General features: G+C 45.0%; 1 protein-coding gene across 1 annotated transcript; it reads left to right on the plus strand.

Moving 5' to 3' along the window:
• The first annotated feature begins 693 nt into the window (after positions 1-693).
• HHIPL1 (HHIP like 1) lies at positions 694-19,418 on the plus strand. The gene is made up of 9 exons (XM_084520954.1): positions 694-1,553; positions 4,404-5,050; positions 7,354-7,497; positions 7,789-8,117; positions 10,007-10,133; positions 10,817-10,962; positions 13,517-13,598; positions 15,192-15,274; positions 17,920-19,418. Exons 1-9 carry the CDS (start codon positions 1,278-1,280, stop codon positions 18,501-18,503), a joined length of 2,418 nt encoding a protein of 805 aa, XP_084377080.1. The 5' UTR covers positions 694-1,277; the 3' UTR covers positions 18,504-19,418.
• The last annotated feature ends 1,259 nt before the right edge of the window (positions 19,419-20,677 follow it).

Genomic DNA, 20,677 nt, shown 5'->3' on the forward strand with positions numbered 1-20,677 from the left:
AAAATGTTTGGTTACTGCAATCCCTTCTTTGTGTATTAATCTTACAATGTTAATTAACAATGTTAGGATGTGTTTGGTATTTTTGTAATGGGATGTTTAAATATCACCACAAACTCTGAGACAACAGCCAGCATTATCCACAGGAATAAGAGATTATCTGGGATGAGTAGGAGGTTCATTTATATCTGGTGTTTCTACAGAAATACGGGATTGCATAACTGCCTTTGTTCATGGTATGCAAAGTTTTCAAGGGCAGTGGCTCATTTATTTGTTTTCCAATGTGCTTAGCAAGGTCATCCATGAAAAAAGTGTGTTTTTTTAATTTGTTTTTGGTTTTTGTTGTTTTTAATGACAAAAATAAAAAGGTAGAGAACTCTGAAGTAAGATCATCAGGTATTCTTGTTGCCTGCACATATGCAAAGTTTTTAGTGACCTTAGTAGCAGTTACATAAGCATATGGAGAGAAAAACAAACTCTTATTAAATGCTGTAACACATATGGTCTCCTGACAGGATGTTCCAAGCCATGCAGTGATTTTACAGCCCATATGCACTGTGCAGCAGTCCTTTAGTCTCAAAGCGGGAGTCAAAAATAGCATGTCAGCATGAACTCGGCATTCTTTGTCTTTTATGGACAGTCTGCATCTTAATATTGAAATGCACCGGCCACTGTGGCTAGCTGCAGTGAAAAGCAACAGAGAAAAAAAAAAACACACGTCTACTTGTGACTTGGTTGTAACGGTTGCTAATGTGAAACATGACACGGGATGCAAAAAATAAGCAACAAAGAGCATTTGGAGTAAGCACGCCGAAGGGGCATGCCGTGAAGCAGAGAGGTAAGGGAGAGGTAAGGGGCTGGCAGTTTTATGCTGGCTGGCTTGGGGTGATGCGGCCAACACGCCGGGCACGGTCCTGAGCCGAGGGGCATCCTCCCAGGGCACATCCACCGCCGGGGCCACGCACGAGGGGCTGCACCAGAGCAACCCGAGCAGGAGCAAAGCGCAGCCTGCCCTCGTACCACCGAAGGCCGCAGGAGCTCTGGCCAAGCAGCGAGGGCTTCGCGTCTCCGACCCCATCGGTGCAAACCCAGACCCCCGGCTCCTCCGCACACCCCCCCGCAGCCCCTTCCACGCCGCCTCCCTCCGCAGCCGCCGGGGCCGGGGGAAGCCCCGGGCAGGCGCTGCCCCTCGGGGCGGGCCGTGCCGTGCCGTGCCGGGGCCGGGCCAGGCTCCCGAGCGCTGCCCGGCCGCTGCGGGGGCCCCGGCGGCGGCCCCGGGGATGCGGGCGCTGCGCGGGGCGCGGGCGGCGCTGGCGCTGCTGCTGGCGGCGGCGCTGGGCCCGGGCCCGGCCCGGCCGCACCCGCAGTGCCTGGACTTCAAGCCGCCGTTCCGCCCGCCGCGGGGCCTCGCCTTCTGCCGCCGCTACGGAGCCTTCGGCTGCTGCGAGCCGCGGCGGGACCGGGCGCTGCTGCAGCGCTTCTACCGCCTGAGCGCGCACCTCGACGGGCACACGTACGCCGCCTGCTCCGGGCACCTGCAGGAGCTGCTCTGCCAGGTGAGGGGCAGCTGCTCGGCACCGGGGGGCTGCGGCTGCACGGGGGGCTTGTGGCACGCAGGGGGGCTTCAGGTGGGCAGAGCCGCCGGGTGCCTGAGCACAGGGCTACGTGGGCACAGGTGGAGCAGCGCCCGCAGCCAGGCAGGGCTGCCTTGTGCCACGTCTGGGTGCGCTAGGGTCGGGGTATCCGCCGGGGTGTGCTCCCCAGGAGCATCTGTGCACCAGCAGGTTGCTCGGTGGAGTTTTGGGCCCTTGGTGGGTGTCTGAGGATGTTGCTCTGCTCCAAGCCATGAGCAGCTGGGAGCTGGGTGTACGGGCAGGTACATCCTGCAGAGCCCCCGCACCCTCTTTGGAGCTGCTGAAGACACCCAGGAGGGGAGCTGCCTGTACAAAGCGTGCCCCTCGTTACACCCAGCTCACGGCATCGGGGGTTTCGTTGTGCTGGGTTGCAGCAGCCCGGTAGCATGTTCCAGGTGTTAGCAGTCCTGCTGATGGGTGCAGAGTGATGCCCAAGGATGTGTCCTAGAAACCTCTGTGGCAGCCATCCCACGCAGCGAGTGTTTCCACAGGGTTGTGTTCTGTGGCCAGGTGCAGTAACAGGATGATCCCAGATTGTGCGGAGCAAAGCGTCCGACCCTATCATCAGCAGTGGCCTCGTGTGTATGAAAATGCCCCTGAGACAGAATAGTGGCAGCTCTGTGCCGTGCAAGTGTAAATCTGAAATTAATTCAGACAGTGGAGTCTAGTCTGCTGTGCTCAGATGGGATCAAAGTGGCTTTTCAGAAATCCTGCTCTTAGCATTTTGCAGGGAGCTCTTGTGTTTTTGCAAGTGTGAAGAGAAAAAGACAACCCTTTCCCACAATAGCTTCTAGAGGTTTGACTTTCAGTTCATCTCATGTTGTACTGAAAGCAAAAAACTTTGAATGTGTTCCTGAAACAAACAGTGGCCAAAAGTCCACTCGCAAGGAGAAGACAAGTTAGCAGTGCCTGCTAAGCAGTATTTCTGCCTCTGGAAATGATAAGTCTCCTGCGTACGTCAGAAACCTGCCTGTTGAAAACTCGTTCAGAAGCAGTGAGGTATTTCAGTGTGGAAAAAATGATTCACTGAAATGTTCTAATGAGCTCAGTGCATCATCAGCCCTAGACGTGGCTACAAATGGTTGCACCTCTGCCCACACAAGCACAAAATGGGAGTCCAGGCACCGCAATTGCTCCAGAACGCTCTGCTTTCATTTATTCACTATATAAAATTTATAGCCTATACCTGAATTACTAAGTGGTTTTCTGGTTTTCTGTGAATTATTCAGCACACTTCTGTCCCTTTCTGCACACAATTCGTGATTTCTCTCAAATGTAATCAAATTATTTTGACAAGCGTTTCTTCTTGTACTCGAACAACCTGCAGTGGCAAAGGGACAGGGAGGTCGTACCTCTGTGCAATCCTGAATTCTGCTGTTGAAGCCTGGCATGAGCTCGCTGCTCGCCTTGAAATAGGTTTTCAGAGAAGCAGACCCATCCTGGTGCTCAAGCAGGGTGCCTCCTCTCTTGGAGTGGGAAACCTTCAAATGCAGAAAGGGAAGCGACCACCCCTCACTCCCAATTCTCTTGTTTAAATTGGTTTTCTAAGGCCAAATTTTCAGCCATGACAACTGCTTTGGCAAACGCTGCAGCTCTGCTCTGTCCCTGGCACACCTCTGGGTTCGTGTAACGGAGCTGAGTGCCATTACCCCATCTGCGTATGTAATTTCAGTGTTTTGTGTCACACGTAATCTTCTTTTTACCACATTAATTGCTGCTCATTTGAAGGCATAATAACCTTCATTTTGCAATGAATGGCTTGACATTACAGGGGGAAAGCTTACTGTACACTAATGATCTGTTATATGGCCTCTCAGCTTATTGTGGAATGTAATGGAAAATAAAAATTAAATATTGTGTGCACTGATCTGCTAATTTAAATACTTCAGTATCTTGGATATTATATCTTCAGCTATTGAATAGTGCTGTAATCTGCATTAAGCAGCTCCTGTAGCTTTTGTTTTTGTTTTAACTAAGCTGTTTTTGCTCAGAAGAAATGCCATCTAGGACTTAAAAAGTGCAGACTTTATTCAGGAAGGATAGTTTCTCTTACTGCATTTCTTGCCTCAGTTATTTATCTACCCCATGAAAATAACCAAGCCTCCACTGAGTCATGTTACATTATCTGGAGAGCACTTCTGAGATGCCTGTCGGGAAGATGCATTGAAACTGGAAAACATTTTATGTTTATTGCAAGGAAAAGCCCTTGCAAAGCAGAACTGAGTCACTTTGGTCAGTTTGTAATTTACACAGTGTTGTATTGGGTTGCAGTGGCAAAGAAAGAAAATGTGTCTGTCTGGAGGAGTTTTTGTAGTGGAGAATACCACGAGCTAGATGGACTTGAGTCAGCCCTTAGCTGGATCTCCAAGGCTCTCTGAATTAGGGTTGTGCTGCAGCCATTCCCAGGGGCTGTGAATTGGGACTGTCTCTTTTTTCTTTGTCCTTTTCTCTGAGAAAAGTCTCCTTTTCCCCAGTACAGCCTACTAGGGTGATGTAGCAAGATATGTGTCATCACTGGTTTTCGTTAGTGCTATGGTGGGAATAAATGAATACCCGCACATGGGAGCCAGCTTTCTCCAGGAATATCGAAGATCATTTCCGTGAATGCTGAGATAAACCCACTTTCTAAGATCCTTTCCTCTGTTAATATATTTTCCAAATAAACCACAACATATGTTGTAATTAAGGAGAAATTTCCCCAATTAGTGCTGCTGCTCAGCTGTTTCAGATCTGGTCCAAAAATGGCTCGAGGCTCTCTCTCTCCCCCTCTAGGAATGCTCTCCGTATGCAGCTCACTTGTATGACGCCGAGGATCCCTCCACCCCCGTGCGGACAATACCGGGGCTTTGCCAAGACTATTGCCAGCAAGTGTGGCAAAAATGCCGCTCCATTTTTCGCTACCTCTCGTCAGACCCGGAGTTAGTGGCGCTGGAGAACAACATGGCAAAGTTCTGCCGCTACCTGTCCTTGGAGGACACGGACTACTGTTTCCCACACCTGCTGACGAACGAGAACCTCAACCAGAACCTGGGGCTGGTGACGGCCGATGCGGAGGGCTGTCTGCAGCTCTGCCTCATGGAGGTGGCCAACGGGCTGCGCAACCCCGTTGCGATGGTGCACGCCAACGACGGCACCCACAGGTTCTTCATCGCTGAGCAGGTCGGCCTGGTGTGGACCTACCTCCCCGATCGGTCCAGGCTCGAAAAGCCCTTTCTGAACATCAGCGAAGCCGTGCTTACCTCGCCTTGGGAAGGAGACGAGAGAGGTTTTCTAGGTATTGTCTTCCATCCTAAATTCAAATTTACTGGTAAAGTGTATGTCTACTATTCGGTTGAAGTTCGTTATGAAGAGAGAATCCGAATCAGTGAGTTCAGAATTTCTCCCGGTGACATGAATACTTTGGACCATGGTTCTGAAAGGTATTGTACACACGTTTATGTATTTAAGATCTCAGAAGACAGCTTGTGCATTTTTAAGGACTATTAACGAATAAGACTTATTTAGCTTGTTACTGTTCTTGTGTTCCAGATTGTTATCAAGTTAGCCCAAGTCCATGCCTAGCACACTGAGACGGGGAAAACACTTCCTCCATGGATGAACTGCAAGCACTCAGGAATAAAACATTTGTGTTTCTCAGTTCAGTGTGTTGGAAACATTAACTGAACTTTGACTGAATGCTATTTACAGTTAGTCAATTTTGTTTTATTTTTTTTATGTATAAATATATAAATAGTAAGTAAACATAAATATATAAATAGTAAGTACATATAAATACATATATTTAGTAAGGAGGACCTTTATTATCCTTTACAATAGACTTCTGCAAAGCATGAGTGAAATTTATTCCAAAGCTAAAGGTTTCCCAAAGTGGTGGAAACAGAATCGGTGATACTGTACCAGCGATGAATTTGTCCTCGTATTTCTTTATCTGAATGAGAGCTCAACCCCATGACATTACAAATTTAATAGCAAATTAAATAAAATGCAAATCACCATGCTGTTTCTGAGAGCATTTTGATTAGAAAATTTATTTGCTTGGGTCTGACCCTGCAGTTGATCCACATTAATATGCAGAGATAATTAGGGGTTTGTTTGTGGCAGTCTATGGGCTTATAACTTGTTGCAGAACCACAGGACTGAACCACCATGTGAAGAGGCCCTTGAACAGCATTCATTTTAAGAATTTTATCTTGTTACACAGGCTGTATTAGGGCTTTCTTGTCACTCAGCGGTGGGTGGTTCTAGCTCAGAAATGCTGATAGGCTGATGACAGAAGGGGGTGCTGGTTTATGAAGCAGTTGTAGCAATTCAGTGGAGGTAGCACTGTACATGACAGGGAACGAAAATGTAGATGTGCTTCTCAGGAAGGGCCTGTAGACGTGGCCAGTCAGCAGCTTAAACCTGCAGATGTCAAAACCCATGAGCTGTCTTGTTTAGAAAGCTGTGGTCCTACTGTGTTTGTGCAGGCACGGCTCCCACTGACTTCATCCTGAGATGCTGTCCACCAGGGAGCTGCGGGCTGAGCCTCTGTGTGCATTGTGCCTGCTTGCCTGCAGGTTCCTGCTCAATGCATTTTGTTTTTTTTCCATCTTCTTCAGGAGGTTGAGGGAAATCCACATTTCTGATCACACGGGATCCTCCCTCGCTCCTTCTGCCGGCTGCAGCCCGTGTGCTCGGTCAGGAGTGGCAAAGTTTGCAGCAGGTGACAGGATAATTACACGGCTGGTTTCCTTCCCACAGTTTACAGTCTGGTCAGGGCTGTAACTAGCTGTGCTTTCAAAAGGGGAAAAGTTCACCAAAGATGAGGTGTTGCAAGTGATTATTGTCATATGTTTTTGCAGATATTAAAAATAAAAGACCAGCATGAAATCTGGGCTTTTCTAGAAGCGGGAATAAAATAAGCTTCAGTTGTTACACCTGGGAACCTCCACTGCATGTATTCCTGGCTTTACCTTTCTATAAACATATACTTTCATGTATTTCAATCTTTTCTTGGTAAGAAAGAGAAGCTAGGTGCATTAAAAAAAAAAAAAGAACAAAATAAAACAACCAAAAGATATAAAAGCAAGAGGTGATTAGATTTTAAAATGAAGGTAAAGGTTGTTGGCACTGCTTTGAATAACCTTTGCTTTGTCAAGACGCGGATCTGTTGGTGGTAGTGCTTTTAACAGTTCTGGAAGTTCATGGAGTCCTGTGTATGTAATTGTCCTTTAAGGATTCTTCCCTTTTTAACAATTTAACTATTGCATAAGGTTTGCAAAGTCTTAGGTCGCCTTGAAAGAGCCTGTCACGTCAGGATCTTGCCAAATGCTGTACAGATGCACAGATGGACCGGAGTCCTTTCCCTTGCAGATTGCAGTCTGATTTGAGCTGAGATGCCTTTTCTAAAGGAAAAAAAAAAAAAAAAAAAAAAAAGTCTAATAAGGAGGAAGGAAGAATCAGAGGAAAAGTATCATTACAAGTATACCCTGCCATGTAATTTCCCAGATTTTCCTTATTACACAATTTGGTGTTTCTGTAATCCACAAAATATGTCGGAATTATATAAGGTTGGAAAATCAGTTGTGCCCAAGTAAGATTTAGCAACATGGATACGGAGGAGGACATATCAAAGCCGGTCTGCAGCCGATTGCATGTGTCAAGGACAAACTGGGCAGATGTTTCTGTGCCCTTTGCTTAGGACTCGTGCAATAGGTAATGCTTCCTTCCTGTTTGCGGTTAGGATAATCCTGGAAATCGAGGAACCCGCTTCCAATCACAACGGAGGAGAGCTGCTCTTTGGCGATGATGGCTATCTCTATATATTTACTGGAGATGGAGGCATGGCTGGGGATCCATTCGGGACCTTTGGAAACGCCCAGAACAAGTACGAGCCCCTAAAACTTTGTGTGCTCCACGTGTCTCCCCTGTTGCCCTTAGGTTGAGAAGAGGAACTGGGGGAGGTAAAACTGGGGGTGTCTTCTGTCCTGGGCTTACTTTTTCCCTAACACCACGCTGATATTCATGCGTACCTCCCACGGAGAGAGTTGTGTTTTCCAAAACAGAAACAACAAAACCCAAGGCTTTTAAAAACCATCTCTGAATGAAAATGCCTGTTAAACTGAGGTCTAGTTTTATTTCTCTTCTTTCTTTATTTGTTTTCTTTCTTCCGATACAGATCGACACTGCTGGGCAAAGTGCTGCGGATCGATGTGAACAATAACGACCGGGGGCCGCTGTACAGAATCCCTCCAGACAACCCTTTCATTGATGACCCCCAGGCTCGCCCTGAAGTCTACGCCTATGGAGTGAGAAATATGTGGCGCTGCTCCTTTGACAGGGGTGAACCTCAAACGAAGGAAGGGAAAGGGCGTCTCTTCTGTGGGGATGTAGGACAGAACAAATATGAAGAAATCGACATCGTGGAGAAAGGGAAAAACTACGGCTGGAGGGCAAGGGAAGGATTCAGCTGTTATGACAAAAAACTTTGCACCAATTCTTCAATGGGTAAATATAAGTTATCTCTAAATTAGCTGCATCTCACACTGTGCAGTTTTCTGTACCTTCATTTTTAATTCCTGCCCTCAAAGCCTGACTGCTTGTTTGAAAACATCCATTTTTGAGATGTAGGTCTTTACGGGTTCAGTCTAGAATGGAACTGACTTGCAGATAAATACTGAAAGTCCAAATGTTGCCATTTTTTTATTTAGGAGAAAAATGAAATGCGCTAGCTGTTGTTTTTCTGGGCAATACATGTAGTTAGTCAAATATCCTAGTGATTCTGTGATATTGAGGGATGATTTCATCTTTTCCACATAAAATAAGCTTTACTGCAGAAGCAAAGAAAATCTGGAGAAATTCTGTTTTTCTCCGTAGCTCACAAGTGGTGACCTTAGTGAAAAAGAAGAACAAATGCATTCTGTAAGCTGGCCAAACTCTGTGTGCGCTGCCTGCTTTGCAGGTAACTGGATGTACATTGGGTTTGGATTCCTTTTAGCTATGCCAAAAAGGAAAATTTTAATTTAATTTTTACTTTTCGAATTTGGGTTCGAGGTATTGGCTGGCTGGCTAAATGCTGGTGTGTGTGTGTGTGAGGTCAGTGTATTGTGTGACAAAGTCTGGCCCGGACCACGTCGTGTGCTGGAGCATCTCCACGTAGATCCAGGGAGGCCACAGGGCTGGCACTGGTTTGAGCTGTCTGAGATTCTGTTTTTTTTCTCTTTGATGTGCTCTGTGATGTTGCTGCACTTCCTTCCATTTATTAACGTAGCTGCAAGCAGAGTGAGAGCACTTAAGTGTTTTTTGATAAAACTTTTGAGAGCACAGAGCAGGTTTTTTGCGCTTCCTCTGCTGAAGCAGTTGTCAGAGAGCCCATTTAGCACTCTCTGTGTGACAGCACCTCCACTAGCGTTCATGGTGAGTGCTTTACTGAGGTCTCCGGGGATTCAGAACAATTTCTGATGCCTTTAGAGACCCTTCTGTGAGAACATTGAAATGCCACAACCCCTGTACGGTGATAAGTGCAGCGTAAGCATAGGAAACACCTGCTTTAGATGAAGTGCCCCTGGTGCACAGCTGCCAGGTTTGTGACTTGAGGCTTCCGACACAGGGGCAGGGAGGAAGGCTGGGAGGTAGGAGGGGAAGGAGGGGTAGGCCCTACGAGGAGATACCTGTCACCAGGAGTTTCAAAAGAGGAAAGGGGGAAAGAGGAAGCACCCTCAAAATCAAGTCATCTCCCTTTGTTTTGCTTCTGTCTTGTGTTTTAACTTAATTTTGCAATGAATGTTCCAGAGCTACATTTTGCGTGTGCATAAATATTTGATGGCCCTTTCAGGTTGAGCTCCCCCATTTGAGAGAAACACAAGCTATTCGCACTGACATCTGACATATCCTTTCATCAGTGCCTGCAGTCTGGAGTCACCTGCCTCTTTTTTCTTGCCTTTCACCACATAAACCCAGCTGCATTGGGCAAGCATCTCCTGCATAGAGGCAGTGTGTCTGAAAGCAGCTTGCAGACTCAGGCAGGCTGATTATAGGTTGGCCAGAAGCAGCACTAACAGAGCCTGGTTGTGGAGGAGAAGAGCTCAGATGAATGGTCAGGTTTCGGTGGAAAGCACTCAGGCTTATCAGGAATTCATCCCATATTGCAGGTGGGACTCCAACTGGTCTCCCTGAGCTGATTTGTCCTTTGTTAGCTCAGCCAGCTAGATGGGGCTATCAAATTTGTTTAAGAAAAGAGAAAATCAAACTAAATTTGTCTCCAGCAGCAGTTCATTTGATTAAAGGTGCTCAGGTGAACCCAATGGTACTGTGCTAGTCTCAGACCCATCTACAGAAACAACCAGTCTGCATCATACGCAACACAAGGCAAGCCACAGATGTTTTCTCTTTGACAGATGACGTGCTTCCAATCTATGCGTATCCACACAAAATGGGGAAATCTGTTACGGGAGGCTATGTCTATCGGGGTTGCGAGTCTCCAAACCTGAATGGCCTGTACATATTCGGTGATTTTATGAGTGGGTAAGTAAATATTTCCGACACTAAGCTGTTACCCCCAGCCGAAGTCCTCCAGTGGTGCTACACCTGCTTGCGAGTGCTGGTGCTGCGTGACCACTGCTGGCCTGCTGCTACGTGCTGCTTGCAAGCAGCGTGCAGAGCCCGGCAGCTTATGGCAGGGGGCTCACGTGGCACGTTTTATACAGCCTTTGCTCCACGTTGCTCTACAGGAATGTGATCTCCGTGTGCCAGCAGCTGTTGATGTCACTGGTTCACACTGTGTCAGTACAAATAAAGGGGCAACGATATGGTGTTCACTTAGAATATAGAAAATAGTGTAAAAATGCATACAAATATATCCTGAAAACATACAAAAAAAAAAAAAAACATAAACCAAACAACAACAACAACCCCAAAAAATCTCTGATGCAACATTTGCAGACACCAAAGATATTAAAAAAAAATCCATTAAAATCCCTTAAATTCTCCCCTCTTTCAAGGGCTTGTGTTGCCCCTGAAAGAGAAGGTGTTGTGGGTGTGTTTAATGTATCTGTTTTGCTTTTCATTTCTCAGAGGAGCTGCAGCTCATATTGTAGCTAATGTGGGTAGAAAGCATTAAACATCCTTTCAGTTTTCCTAATTAACGTTCATAAATCATCCTCTTGGTTGTTTGGCACAAGTTTTTTAATTGCATTTTTCCTTTGCAGACGCCTGATGTCTTTGAAGGAGGATCGTACCACCAGAGAGTGGCAGTACAGTGAAATCTGCATGGGGACGGGACAAACCTGCATGTTCCCTGGGCTTATCAATAACTATTATCAGTACATCATCTCTTTTGCTGAAGATGAAGCAGGTAATCATTTAATTTATCTCACCCTGAATGACATGCTTACAGTTTCTCTTTGCAGTGAAACACCTGAAAAATGGCCAGGGAGGCCATCCATTGATGGATGCAGGAAAGCAGATATAATGGGCAGTAATTAGGAATTTGCTCATTCTGACCTGGAATATTTGCACCTCTCAAAGTGAAACAGAGTGAAAGCTCTGTGTTAAATCTCAAATGGGGCATCTGCAAAGGGCTGTTTAGGAGCATATTTTCTTAATGTCACTTGGGATTTTGCTCTGCGTAGGACTGACAGATGTAGTCTCAGTGGAGCTTTACATAGCTGTATTTGTAACATTGTGCATTCCAGGAAGGAACTGCTGAAAAATCACAGAATCATTAAGGTTGGAAAAGACCTCCAAGATCACCTGGCCCAACCATCCCTCTAACACCAGTATCACCCACTAAGCACCACGTCCAACCTTTAAATGTTTTAGATATTTACATTGTATTTCAGATACAATTCAGATTTTAGATATTTACATTGTATTTCAGATACAATACAGTGGCATGTAAGATACTTAATGCTAAAGTCAGTGTACATGTATTTATGAAAAATGTAATTTTTAAATGGAAGTTTTAATTCTCAACTAACATTGAGAAGCCAGTCCTGGGATGAAACCTGGTGGTTGTTACCTTTGTACAGCAACATGGTTAATGACTGAGCGTTGGAGATGGGCAGGCAGAGTGTGCAGCTCCTGGCTGTGGACAGACAGACTGACAGGGAGAGAATGAGCCCTGCAGTGAAAGCTCTGTTGCTAAGTAGCTTCAGGTGTGGCTGGGAAAATGCAGAGTTGGTGTGTTATGGCCCAGTTCTTAAATGTCTGTTTTTCTTATACAGTTGTGCAGATCATTCCCCATGTGGATGTTGGGGAATCACAGGCATCGAGCTTTCCTGTTTTACAATGGAAATTAAAACCATCCAAATTCAGTATTAGCTGAAAAGTTTGAATTTGGAATTTTATCGTTTTGGAGTTAAAATCTCTTTTCTTTAATCACCAGTGTTCATGGAAGCTACAGTTGTTTTGCAGTGCTGTGATGAGAAGAATATCTCACCCTAAAATCAGGATGACATGGCTTAAACGAGTATTTTAGAGCCAGGTGGAAATTTGGCTGGAGTCTGTTCTCAGAGGTAGTTTTGCCTTGTGCTTGTTTTGTTATAATGGAAAGGAATTTGTCAATAACAGTTGAGTGAGTTTTTTCCCTGCAGTGAACGTGTCTTTGGTGTGCAGGCAGCCTGGTTTTACAGGTTTACCACACAGTTTATTTTAGGAAGCTTTTCTTCACAGAAATGTTTATTTTTGAGGCTGTTGTACTGATGAATGTTAATCCAGCCAGAGCAGTGGATGTATTGACATGGTGGGGACACCTGTATTTTTGGCTGATTGCACACCCACTGGAAAGGCAACAGCCCCATCCCCTGGCAGCTGAGCATGTCAGGGACACCCCAAATACCATGCAGGGTGCACGTGTGACAGCCTGTGTGCTTCAGGGACCCCACATCCATATTTCTGCCTGGTAATTTCCAGAAGAGAAACTTGGGATGTGGAAGGAGAGTGTTGGAGTGGACTGCTTGTCCTGGCCCCTGCTGCGCAGTGGGAGGAGAGGGATGGAAATGCAGTTAAGAGAAAATACGTCAAGTAAATGGTGATGGAAATTGTTTGGCTGAAGGTCGAGCCCTACCCATGCAGCTTGACAGAGCTGTCAAAAATCCAAATGCCTTTCTTGTGAGATACATTTCATTTTGTGAGAAAGCAAAAACAAAGTCTTGTTCTCCTGTAATTCACCCCAAAGGAGTGCTTCATTGAAAAAGGCAGAAAGGAGTGTGAACAGTCTTAATTTCCTTTCATTTTGTTTCAACAGAAGGAATTTAGGGTTTGACTGTTTTACATTAGTGAAGTTAAAGGACACACTAAACATTTTTCCACCGAACATGCAGCGCAAATTTGTCAAAATAATGTTTCATAGAATCATGGAATGGTTTGGGTTGGAATGGACATTAAAGATCACCAGTTCCATCCCCACTGCCATGGTCAGGGACACCTCCCACCAGCCCTGGTTGCCCAAAGCCCCATCCAGCCTGGCCTTGAACACCTCCAGGGATGGGGCACCCACAGCTTCTCTGGGCAGCCTGTGCCAGTGCCTCACCACCCTCACAGTACAGAATTTCTTCCCAATATCTAAACCTACTCCCTTTTAAGTTAAAAGCCATTACCCCTTGTACCATCACTACAATCCCTGATTGTCCTTCCCCAGCTTTCTTTTCCCCCCTTTAGATAAGTTTCAAGACAATATGTAAAAGTTCCATCTCACTGAGTGTATTTTTTTTGCCACTGCAATGCAGATGAACACTCATTACAATCCCAAATGCAAAGCCGCACTGTTTGCCCCAGTATCCAGACCCCTGTCTGTCAGTCTCATCATTTCTTGACGCTCCATGACCTGTGATGCTGAATGCCTTTGTGCTGTGCAGGACAGAAGCTCCACGGAGAGTTTTCATGGCTGTGTGTGATCTTTTTCCCAGGGGAACTTTACTTCATGTCTACTGGCGTACCGAGTGCCACGGCTCCCCATGGAGTGGTGTACAAAGTGGTGGACACCTCCAGGTAAGGGATGCTCCTGCTGCGAAGCCCAGCCTTGGTGCTGTGCATCCAGGTGCCCTGTGCCCAGGCAGCCGGAGCTGACCCTGCTGTGCTTGCTCAGGCAAAGCAGGACAACAAAAAGGAATGTCAAAAAAGTACAGTCTTTGTTGTGTGTTTTAGGAGTAAAAATGGCTTGGGCGAGGAAATCGAGCCATTGTCACACCTTTGGGATCCCATGGGCTTGTGTCTGAGGCTGGGCAAGGCAGGGAAGAGCAGTGTTTTATGGAAAGACTTATAGCTGTTTTTTCCAAGTTGGTGTTTTTAAAACATTACTATTGTTGGCCAAACCCCAGAATATTTTTAGCTAGACATGCAGGATGGGACTTTTTAAGACTTCGCTTTTATTTTTTCAAACGAATTAAATTTACAGCTTTAGCTATCTGAGCATTCTCTTGAACCAAACCACTGTTCTATTTTTGTGTTGGAAAGGGACCCCAAACTGAAACAGACCCCAGCGCTGCTGCCTGTTTTCCTCTGACTCGTCCTCTGTCAGGAGCATTTTCCATTAGCTAACACAGTGGAATAGTTCCTGTAAACTGTGTATTAAGAGGCTTGTATTACACAACCTTTGCAAAAATAAGAAAGCAGAAATCAAAAGACAGTCGCAAGTTAAATTTTAAGAAGTTTCTTTAGTCTGTAGGCTGTAGCAATATGAATAAGAACAAATTCACAGGGAAATTCATAAAAGTAGGAATATAATATCCCTGTGGCACAACCAAGAAGAACTTTTTGCCTTCCACAGAAATGCAAATGGAAACAATCCTAATTACAAAGGAGTTATATCCTCCAAACACATGCATCATGCATTTTTGAACCAGTTTGAAAACCTCTGAAGAAGCTGCAGATTAACAAGCAACCTTCATAGGAAAAAGTGATTACGAACTGGATGTAACTTCTCAGAAGTGAGCTGTAATTCCATGGCACACAGATCTGTGTCAAAATAATGTGTGGTTCTAAGAGAAAGCCTCTGTAGGAGACGCTTCAAGTTCTTGTTTGAAACTAATGCATTTTTGGTACTACTAAAATGGCAAGTCATCAGCAGTGACAAATCACAGACCTCTTTATTCTCCACCTGGCTGCTTTCCACGTTTGTATTGACTGTGATAAAAGGGAAAGTATTTTGTTTTGGCTTTGTGTATGAATAATAGTCTGTTATTTCGCTTCTCTGAAGACAGCCGGAAAAGTTGCGTTAGTATGACCTTTGTATCAGATGTTCAACATACGCTGTCTAGTTTTGTGATTTCTAGTTTCAGTCTGATTAATCTCTTTCTGGATTGCTGGGACCTGCCAATGTTTTATTTCCTTAATGGATTCAGCAATGGCAAGTGAAAACACAGCCAGAGGACTCCATTGACTTGTGAATATTTGGACTTTGATCAATGGAGATATGTGATTGTTTAATTATGTTTTCTACTGTAAGAGATTTCTTGGATCATTTAAACAGATTTTTTTTTTTCCAGTGAGCATTACATTCATCGAAAAACAATGGGAAGCAAAGGCTCATGATGCCACTGGAAAGGAATTAATTGTACGCCCTATGTGTCCCTTTTTTCACAGGAGAGCACCACCAGGAAAATGCCGAGTTGAGCCTGTGCCAGTGAAAGTAAAAAGCAAGCTCATAAAGTTTGTGCCAAAGGAGAGTAAGTGTCATTGTTGCTGGTTATTATGGGTGTGTGTTAGCTGGCAGTAAATATAAACTCAAAGCTTGCACTCTCCCTGTGTGTGGAGACCACCCAGAACTGCAGGCTTCAGAGTATCCTCAAAATTAATTCTTGCCAGCTGGTTTGAGTCCGAGGAGTTGGTTCAAATAAGGCATGAGGCAGGAGGTATTTCCCCTCTCCGAGCCATGTGAAATCTCTGCAGTTTTTGCCCTTGTACACTTACCCTTTTCTGTGCTGCATAATAACTGTTTCATTACCAACAACTCGCTTTCCCCATGACTGTTTCTGCACTGAGACCCGGTGCTCTGTGGCATTTTTCAGCGATAAATGATTTTTGCAGTGCCTTCAGGAAGTGAGGAACACTTGAGGAGATGAAGGATATTATGGCTAAAGGGTTGGGAAATAGCTCATTGAGCAAGGCGAGGTTTGAGTCATTGTTAGTTGTAAGAGAGAGAATATGTGATGAGAAAATGCTCACAAAAGACTCGAGTGATCAGCCATTCAGGTGAACTTTTGGCTTATCCAAACCCTCCAGGGCTTCATGATTGCTTCATACTGAATGAAACATTGTGCTGCTAAAAGTGGAGTAGTCAAAGATGTAGATGAAGCTGCAGCAACCCAAGCGCTGTGTTAAATGCAAAGAATTAAATACACCATTAAGTTCTCAAAATTAGATTAGGCAGCATTACATTTCTTTTCCCCTATGCATTTTGTTTACACGTGTAAGTACGTAGCCAGTTCTCTAACAACTTCGTAATGACGTTAGTGTTACTGTAGGAACTCTAATGTCAGACTCCTCTCATTTAATTTTTAATTACATTAATCGCATTACACTGCATTTGAATCATTGATGAGTTGTACAGCTTTGACTTCACAGAGGAATGAGGGCACTCATCACCTTTTAAGATTGAGTCTTTAGGGTGGAACAAGATCTAAGGGTAATTATTAACTGTTGACATGCCCAAGCACTCAGCACCTCTGTAGAAACATTTTCCTTTGCAAGCTGTGAATGCTTTTTCCAAGCATTATTAACTTTTTTCATGTTCAGCCAGCTTTGTCTCTGTTTCTTCATAAGCTTTATTCTCTATGCAAGTCCAAAGTTCAGGTTTTTAAACTATACACATAACTAAATCTTTTTGATTTTGTTTAAAAGGTAGTTTTCATCACATTGTAATGTAGAAGCAGTGGAGAGATTCTGCTAAGCCTTTCAAGAACTGAATTCACATTCAGGTGAAAACCAAGCATGAAACATTTGATTCAGAAGCATGAAAACGAGGAGGTAGAGCTGTAAATATGTTGCTGTTTGGTTAGTGTTTACTGTGAGTGTGACAGAATAAGCAAAGCACGCAGCTGGCATTAGCTGGAAGAACGCATTTGTTGCAAGTGTATTTAATAAACAGCCCACTGAAGAGTAACACGAAGTAACAACTTGATTGAGTGACTTGAAAAGTGCTCCCAGGTGACCGCTAGCTTTGGTGCAGTGCTGCATACCACTGTATGAGCTCTGGGATTTGGGAGTGCTTTTCCAGATCAGATTCCAGCACCCGAGGTGTGCACAGGTAAGGATTTCACATTTATGGCTTGCATTCAGAACCTCAGCTTCCAGAGAAGGCAAAACTTTTCACACTAGCAATACCATTTTTCTCCAAAAAACATTATTTTGGAGGCTCTCTCAAAAACCGAACCACTGCATGGGTTTGTCTTTTGAGATCAATGGATATTAAGCATGGAAAAGACAACTGTATTTTTCCCTGTCTCTTCTACAAAACAAATAATGAATGAGAATGGATAAATCTAGGAAATCATCCAAATGTTGTGATGTCTTTGCAGATGTATGGACACTGTCAAAGCTCAATTGATTATTGTTCCAAATAATTCTGAATTGCTTCCTTCTGACAAGCTAAAACTTGTTTTTAAGCTAAAAATAGAGCATATGTGAATAAGCAAGTCCAGTTACGCCTGGAAACTGTGACAGTAAAGAATTTTCAGCTCTTTGGAGTTCAAGGATCTTTTTTTTTTTTTCTCTTGAGGAAGAAAAAAACAACCCCAAATCCTGTTTTATGTGTTGTCCTGGCAACTCCCTTCTTTTTGCACATTCCAGTTACCAGAGAGAATTGATTTTGAATGTTCGCGATTTCAGCCCCTTGAATAAAGCATCTGGCACAGTGGGGAGGCCGGAGCGCTCGGTCTTGTAATGATCCCGTCATTAGTAATGAGGAGAATGGCAGGAACAGTGTGTCTCTCTACAGCGCTTTCAGCAGGGGAGAAGGGTCCGGTGGGGAACTCCTCTTCTGGCTGTGGAACTCCAGCGCCGACCCTTTAATGTCCATCCTGAAGTTTTGCCAGTAGACTGCTTGGAAATTGGGTAATGTTTCCTTCTTGGAAGAGTCTTATTTATTGGCATTAAGCCGTGCAGTCATCTCTGCTAACTAAAAGCAGCAGGCGTCTCTAGCTGATGAAATACTGGCTTACAGGGAACGTTTTTGCTTCTCAACAGGACCAAGTAAGCAAATTCCAAGAGAGGAGTTAAATCAGTCAAAAATCAGCGCTGTATTTGTATCGTGATCCTTAAGCACTACCTTCCGAATGTCACACTGATAATTTCCTGGGTTATTCCCCAACAGAACTCATTGTGAAAACACCAACGCCACGTCCCCGGCTGAAGACCACGACCGAGGCCCCGGGGAGAGGCTGGCCAGACCCTGCAGCGTCCCACATGCCAGCCCTGGACCGAGTGGACCAAATCCCAGTGCTCTCAGTGAACAACAGCAGGATGCCAGTCCCCACCCCAGCACCGAGCCCCAGGGTCCCCAAGCCTGGGAAGGGGGAAAGGAAGGGACAGCGCAGGAAGAAGAAACCCCGCAACGGCGCCGTGCGGCTGATGGACCACCGTGGCCGTGGACGAAGCTGGGGCCGGGTGGAGGTCTACATCGACGGAGAGTGGGGCACGGTGTGTGATGATGGCTGGAGCTCGGTGGCTGCTGCCGTGGTGTGCCGCCAGCTGGGCTTCCCCCATGTGGTGAGGGCCAGCAAGAAGGCGGAATTTGGGGAAGGGACCTCGCTTCGTATCCTCCTGGATGACGTCCAGTGCTCGGGGCAGGAGAAGACGCTGCTGGAGTGCGCCCACGCCGAGGTTGGTACGCACAACTGCTCCCACGAGGAGGATGCCGGTGTGGTGTGCAGCCAGGAGGAGGTGTCAGACTGGTGATGGGAGCTGGAGAAGGCAGCTGAGTGACAACGAGCATGTCCCCTTCTTGCCCAACCCTCTAAAGCAGCATGAGCATTGAGGAGGGTGTGATCTGCCCAGGGGATGCCACGTCTGTTTGAAGTCATCTTGGGTTTTCTTCACCTTCATCCCCATCCATCTGCCTTGGAGGGAAAGACAAAGTAGGATGAAGAGGTGACTCGAGAGTGCGTTGTGGGCAACTAACGGGTTTGTGTGGGGTCCTTTTCAAGCAGACAAATCCAAACCTTAGCAATTACACATAAGAAGAAGGATGCCCTTTCTCTTGCCCTTTCACCTTTCAAAATGCAGCATTGCCCAGCCATGCTTCACAATGTTTAGCCAAAAAAGAAATTCCCAAATGACCATATTTCACTTTTGCTTATGGAGGTGTTTGCATTGTTCTCCTTGCTTTGCTGTTTGTAGTTCTCAGTGGTGGTTTCTAAGTATGCATAAATCAGTGCCTTTCTTTGCAGAATACAAAAGTAGAATTTTTTGTTAACTTTTCAAGTGCTAGTTTAAAGGAAAATGGTTCTTTTGTAATGCTTAATGTTGGTGTAAGCCTATGGATTACTGAAGATAACCATGTCTAAGCAACAGTCAGGTAAATCAGAAAAAGTTGTAACATCCTAACATACTGCCTGGAAAACAGTTCTCCAGGTTACCATAGTCTAAGGGAAAAGAAAATCTGGTCTTCTATACACAGATAGGACTGATATCCAATTCAACCCTGAAGATACTTTGTATACATTTTCCACTTTCTCAAGCATTGTGAAACCATGTGATTTTTGCATTTCGTTTTCACAGTTGTGGAAGATGCAATGTTGTGGGGTAGTAATCCTGTAACATGTACCCCTTTTGAAAGAATATTAAAAACTAAAACAAACAAACAAACAAAAACATTTTGTCTGAAATGTGTTTTTCACCAGTGTAGTGACTGGAGACATGTATTCATCTTTTGAGGTCTCTGCATTGGATAGGATTTTGCCTGATTATTTTTTTCCTGATGTAATTGGGGTAGGTTTTTTTCTTACAGTTCACACAAGAACATGAGGAAGACACAATGAAACAAGTGTAAAATGCCTCGTGCATCCAGCAAAGTCCATAAGCAAGACCTGGTATCGGAAGCTCTTCCTGTGGATGTTTTAATTCCCCACTTTCAAGTTGACAGTATCATCTTAAGCCCAGAACATAGATGTATATGGTAATCTGTATGGTAAATAACATTGTTTTAAATGGCTTTTCCTGAACTTTTTCATATTTCATTAAATGCTTTTTGATATTAAAGGGTTACCTTCACTATACAAAGCAGATGAACAGAAAACTAATGCTGCTTCCCTCGTTCTTATTAAGTCTAAAGGGGAAAAGAGACATATAAAGTGCCTTTTGCATAATAATTCTCTTCTTTGTAAAACCCCCAAACGCTGCCAGGAACCAGCCAGCAGGCCTTTCCTACTGCAGGGAAGGTGCAAGTGCATTTGTTTAAAGTGCAGAAATTCATTTCAAGCACATCAAAACGTTCAGGAAACAAGAGAGGCCTTTGTAAATTCTATTAAAAGAGCTGGCAGCTATTTAGCTGATGGGAGTAGAGGGCTGGAAGAAAACTGAAGGCAAAGACACCTTTCTTTTCCAGAGTTCCTCATTTCTTTTGGTTCCTTAGCCAAATTTCAGCTAGCTCTAGCTGTGAGATTTTAAGGAAATTCATGATCACAGTAGTGCTTAAAAATGTGTGGGTAAAAAAAAAAAAAAAATCCTGAGTAACAGAAGATATATTAAAATTGAGATGAATCAGGGATGTCTGCCATGGACCAATTAGGCAGGAATTTCACCATCAATTCCAGGTACGTGGTGTTTCTGACTTAACTCTTTGTTCCCCACGCCTCCTATAGGCCATGAGGATGTCCCAAGCAGAAGCGAAGGCCACCTCCTGCTTGCAGGTCTGACTGCCACCACGCCCCGGGTGACGGTCACTTGGTGGCTCGGGGTCTGGTGCCGATGAAGGCGCCCGGCATCCAGCAGGGCACTCGCAGCAGCTCAGCAGGCGCAGGACTGCGTCCCCCTGGTGCTTACTGCTGGAGTTACCCTGTGCCACAGGCATCACCGTGGAAATATTTATTGGCAGAGGTAGAGAGGAGGCTTGCAAATGTGTTTTCTCCCCC

This window comes from Aythya ferina (assembly GCF_964211825.1).
Source record: "Aythya ferina genome assembly, chromosome: 5".
NCBI lineage: Eukaryota > Metazoa > Chordata > Aves > Anseriformes > Anatidae > Aythya > Aythya ferina.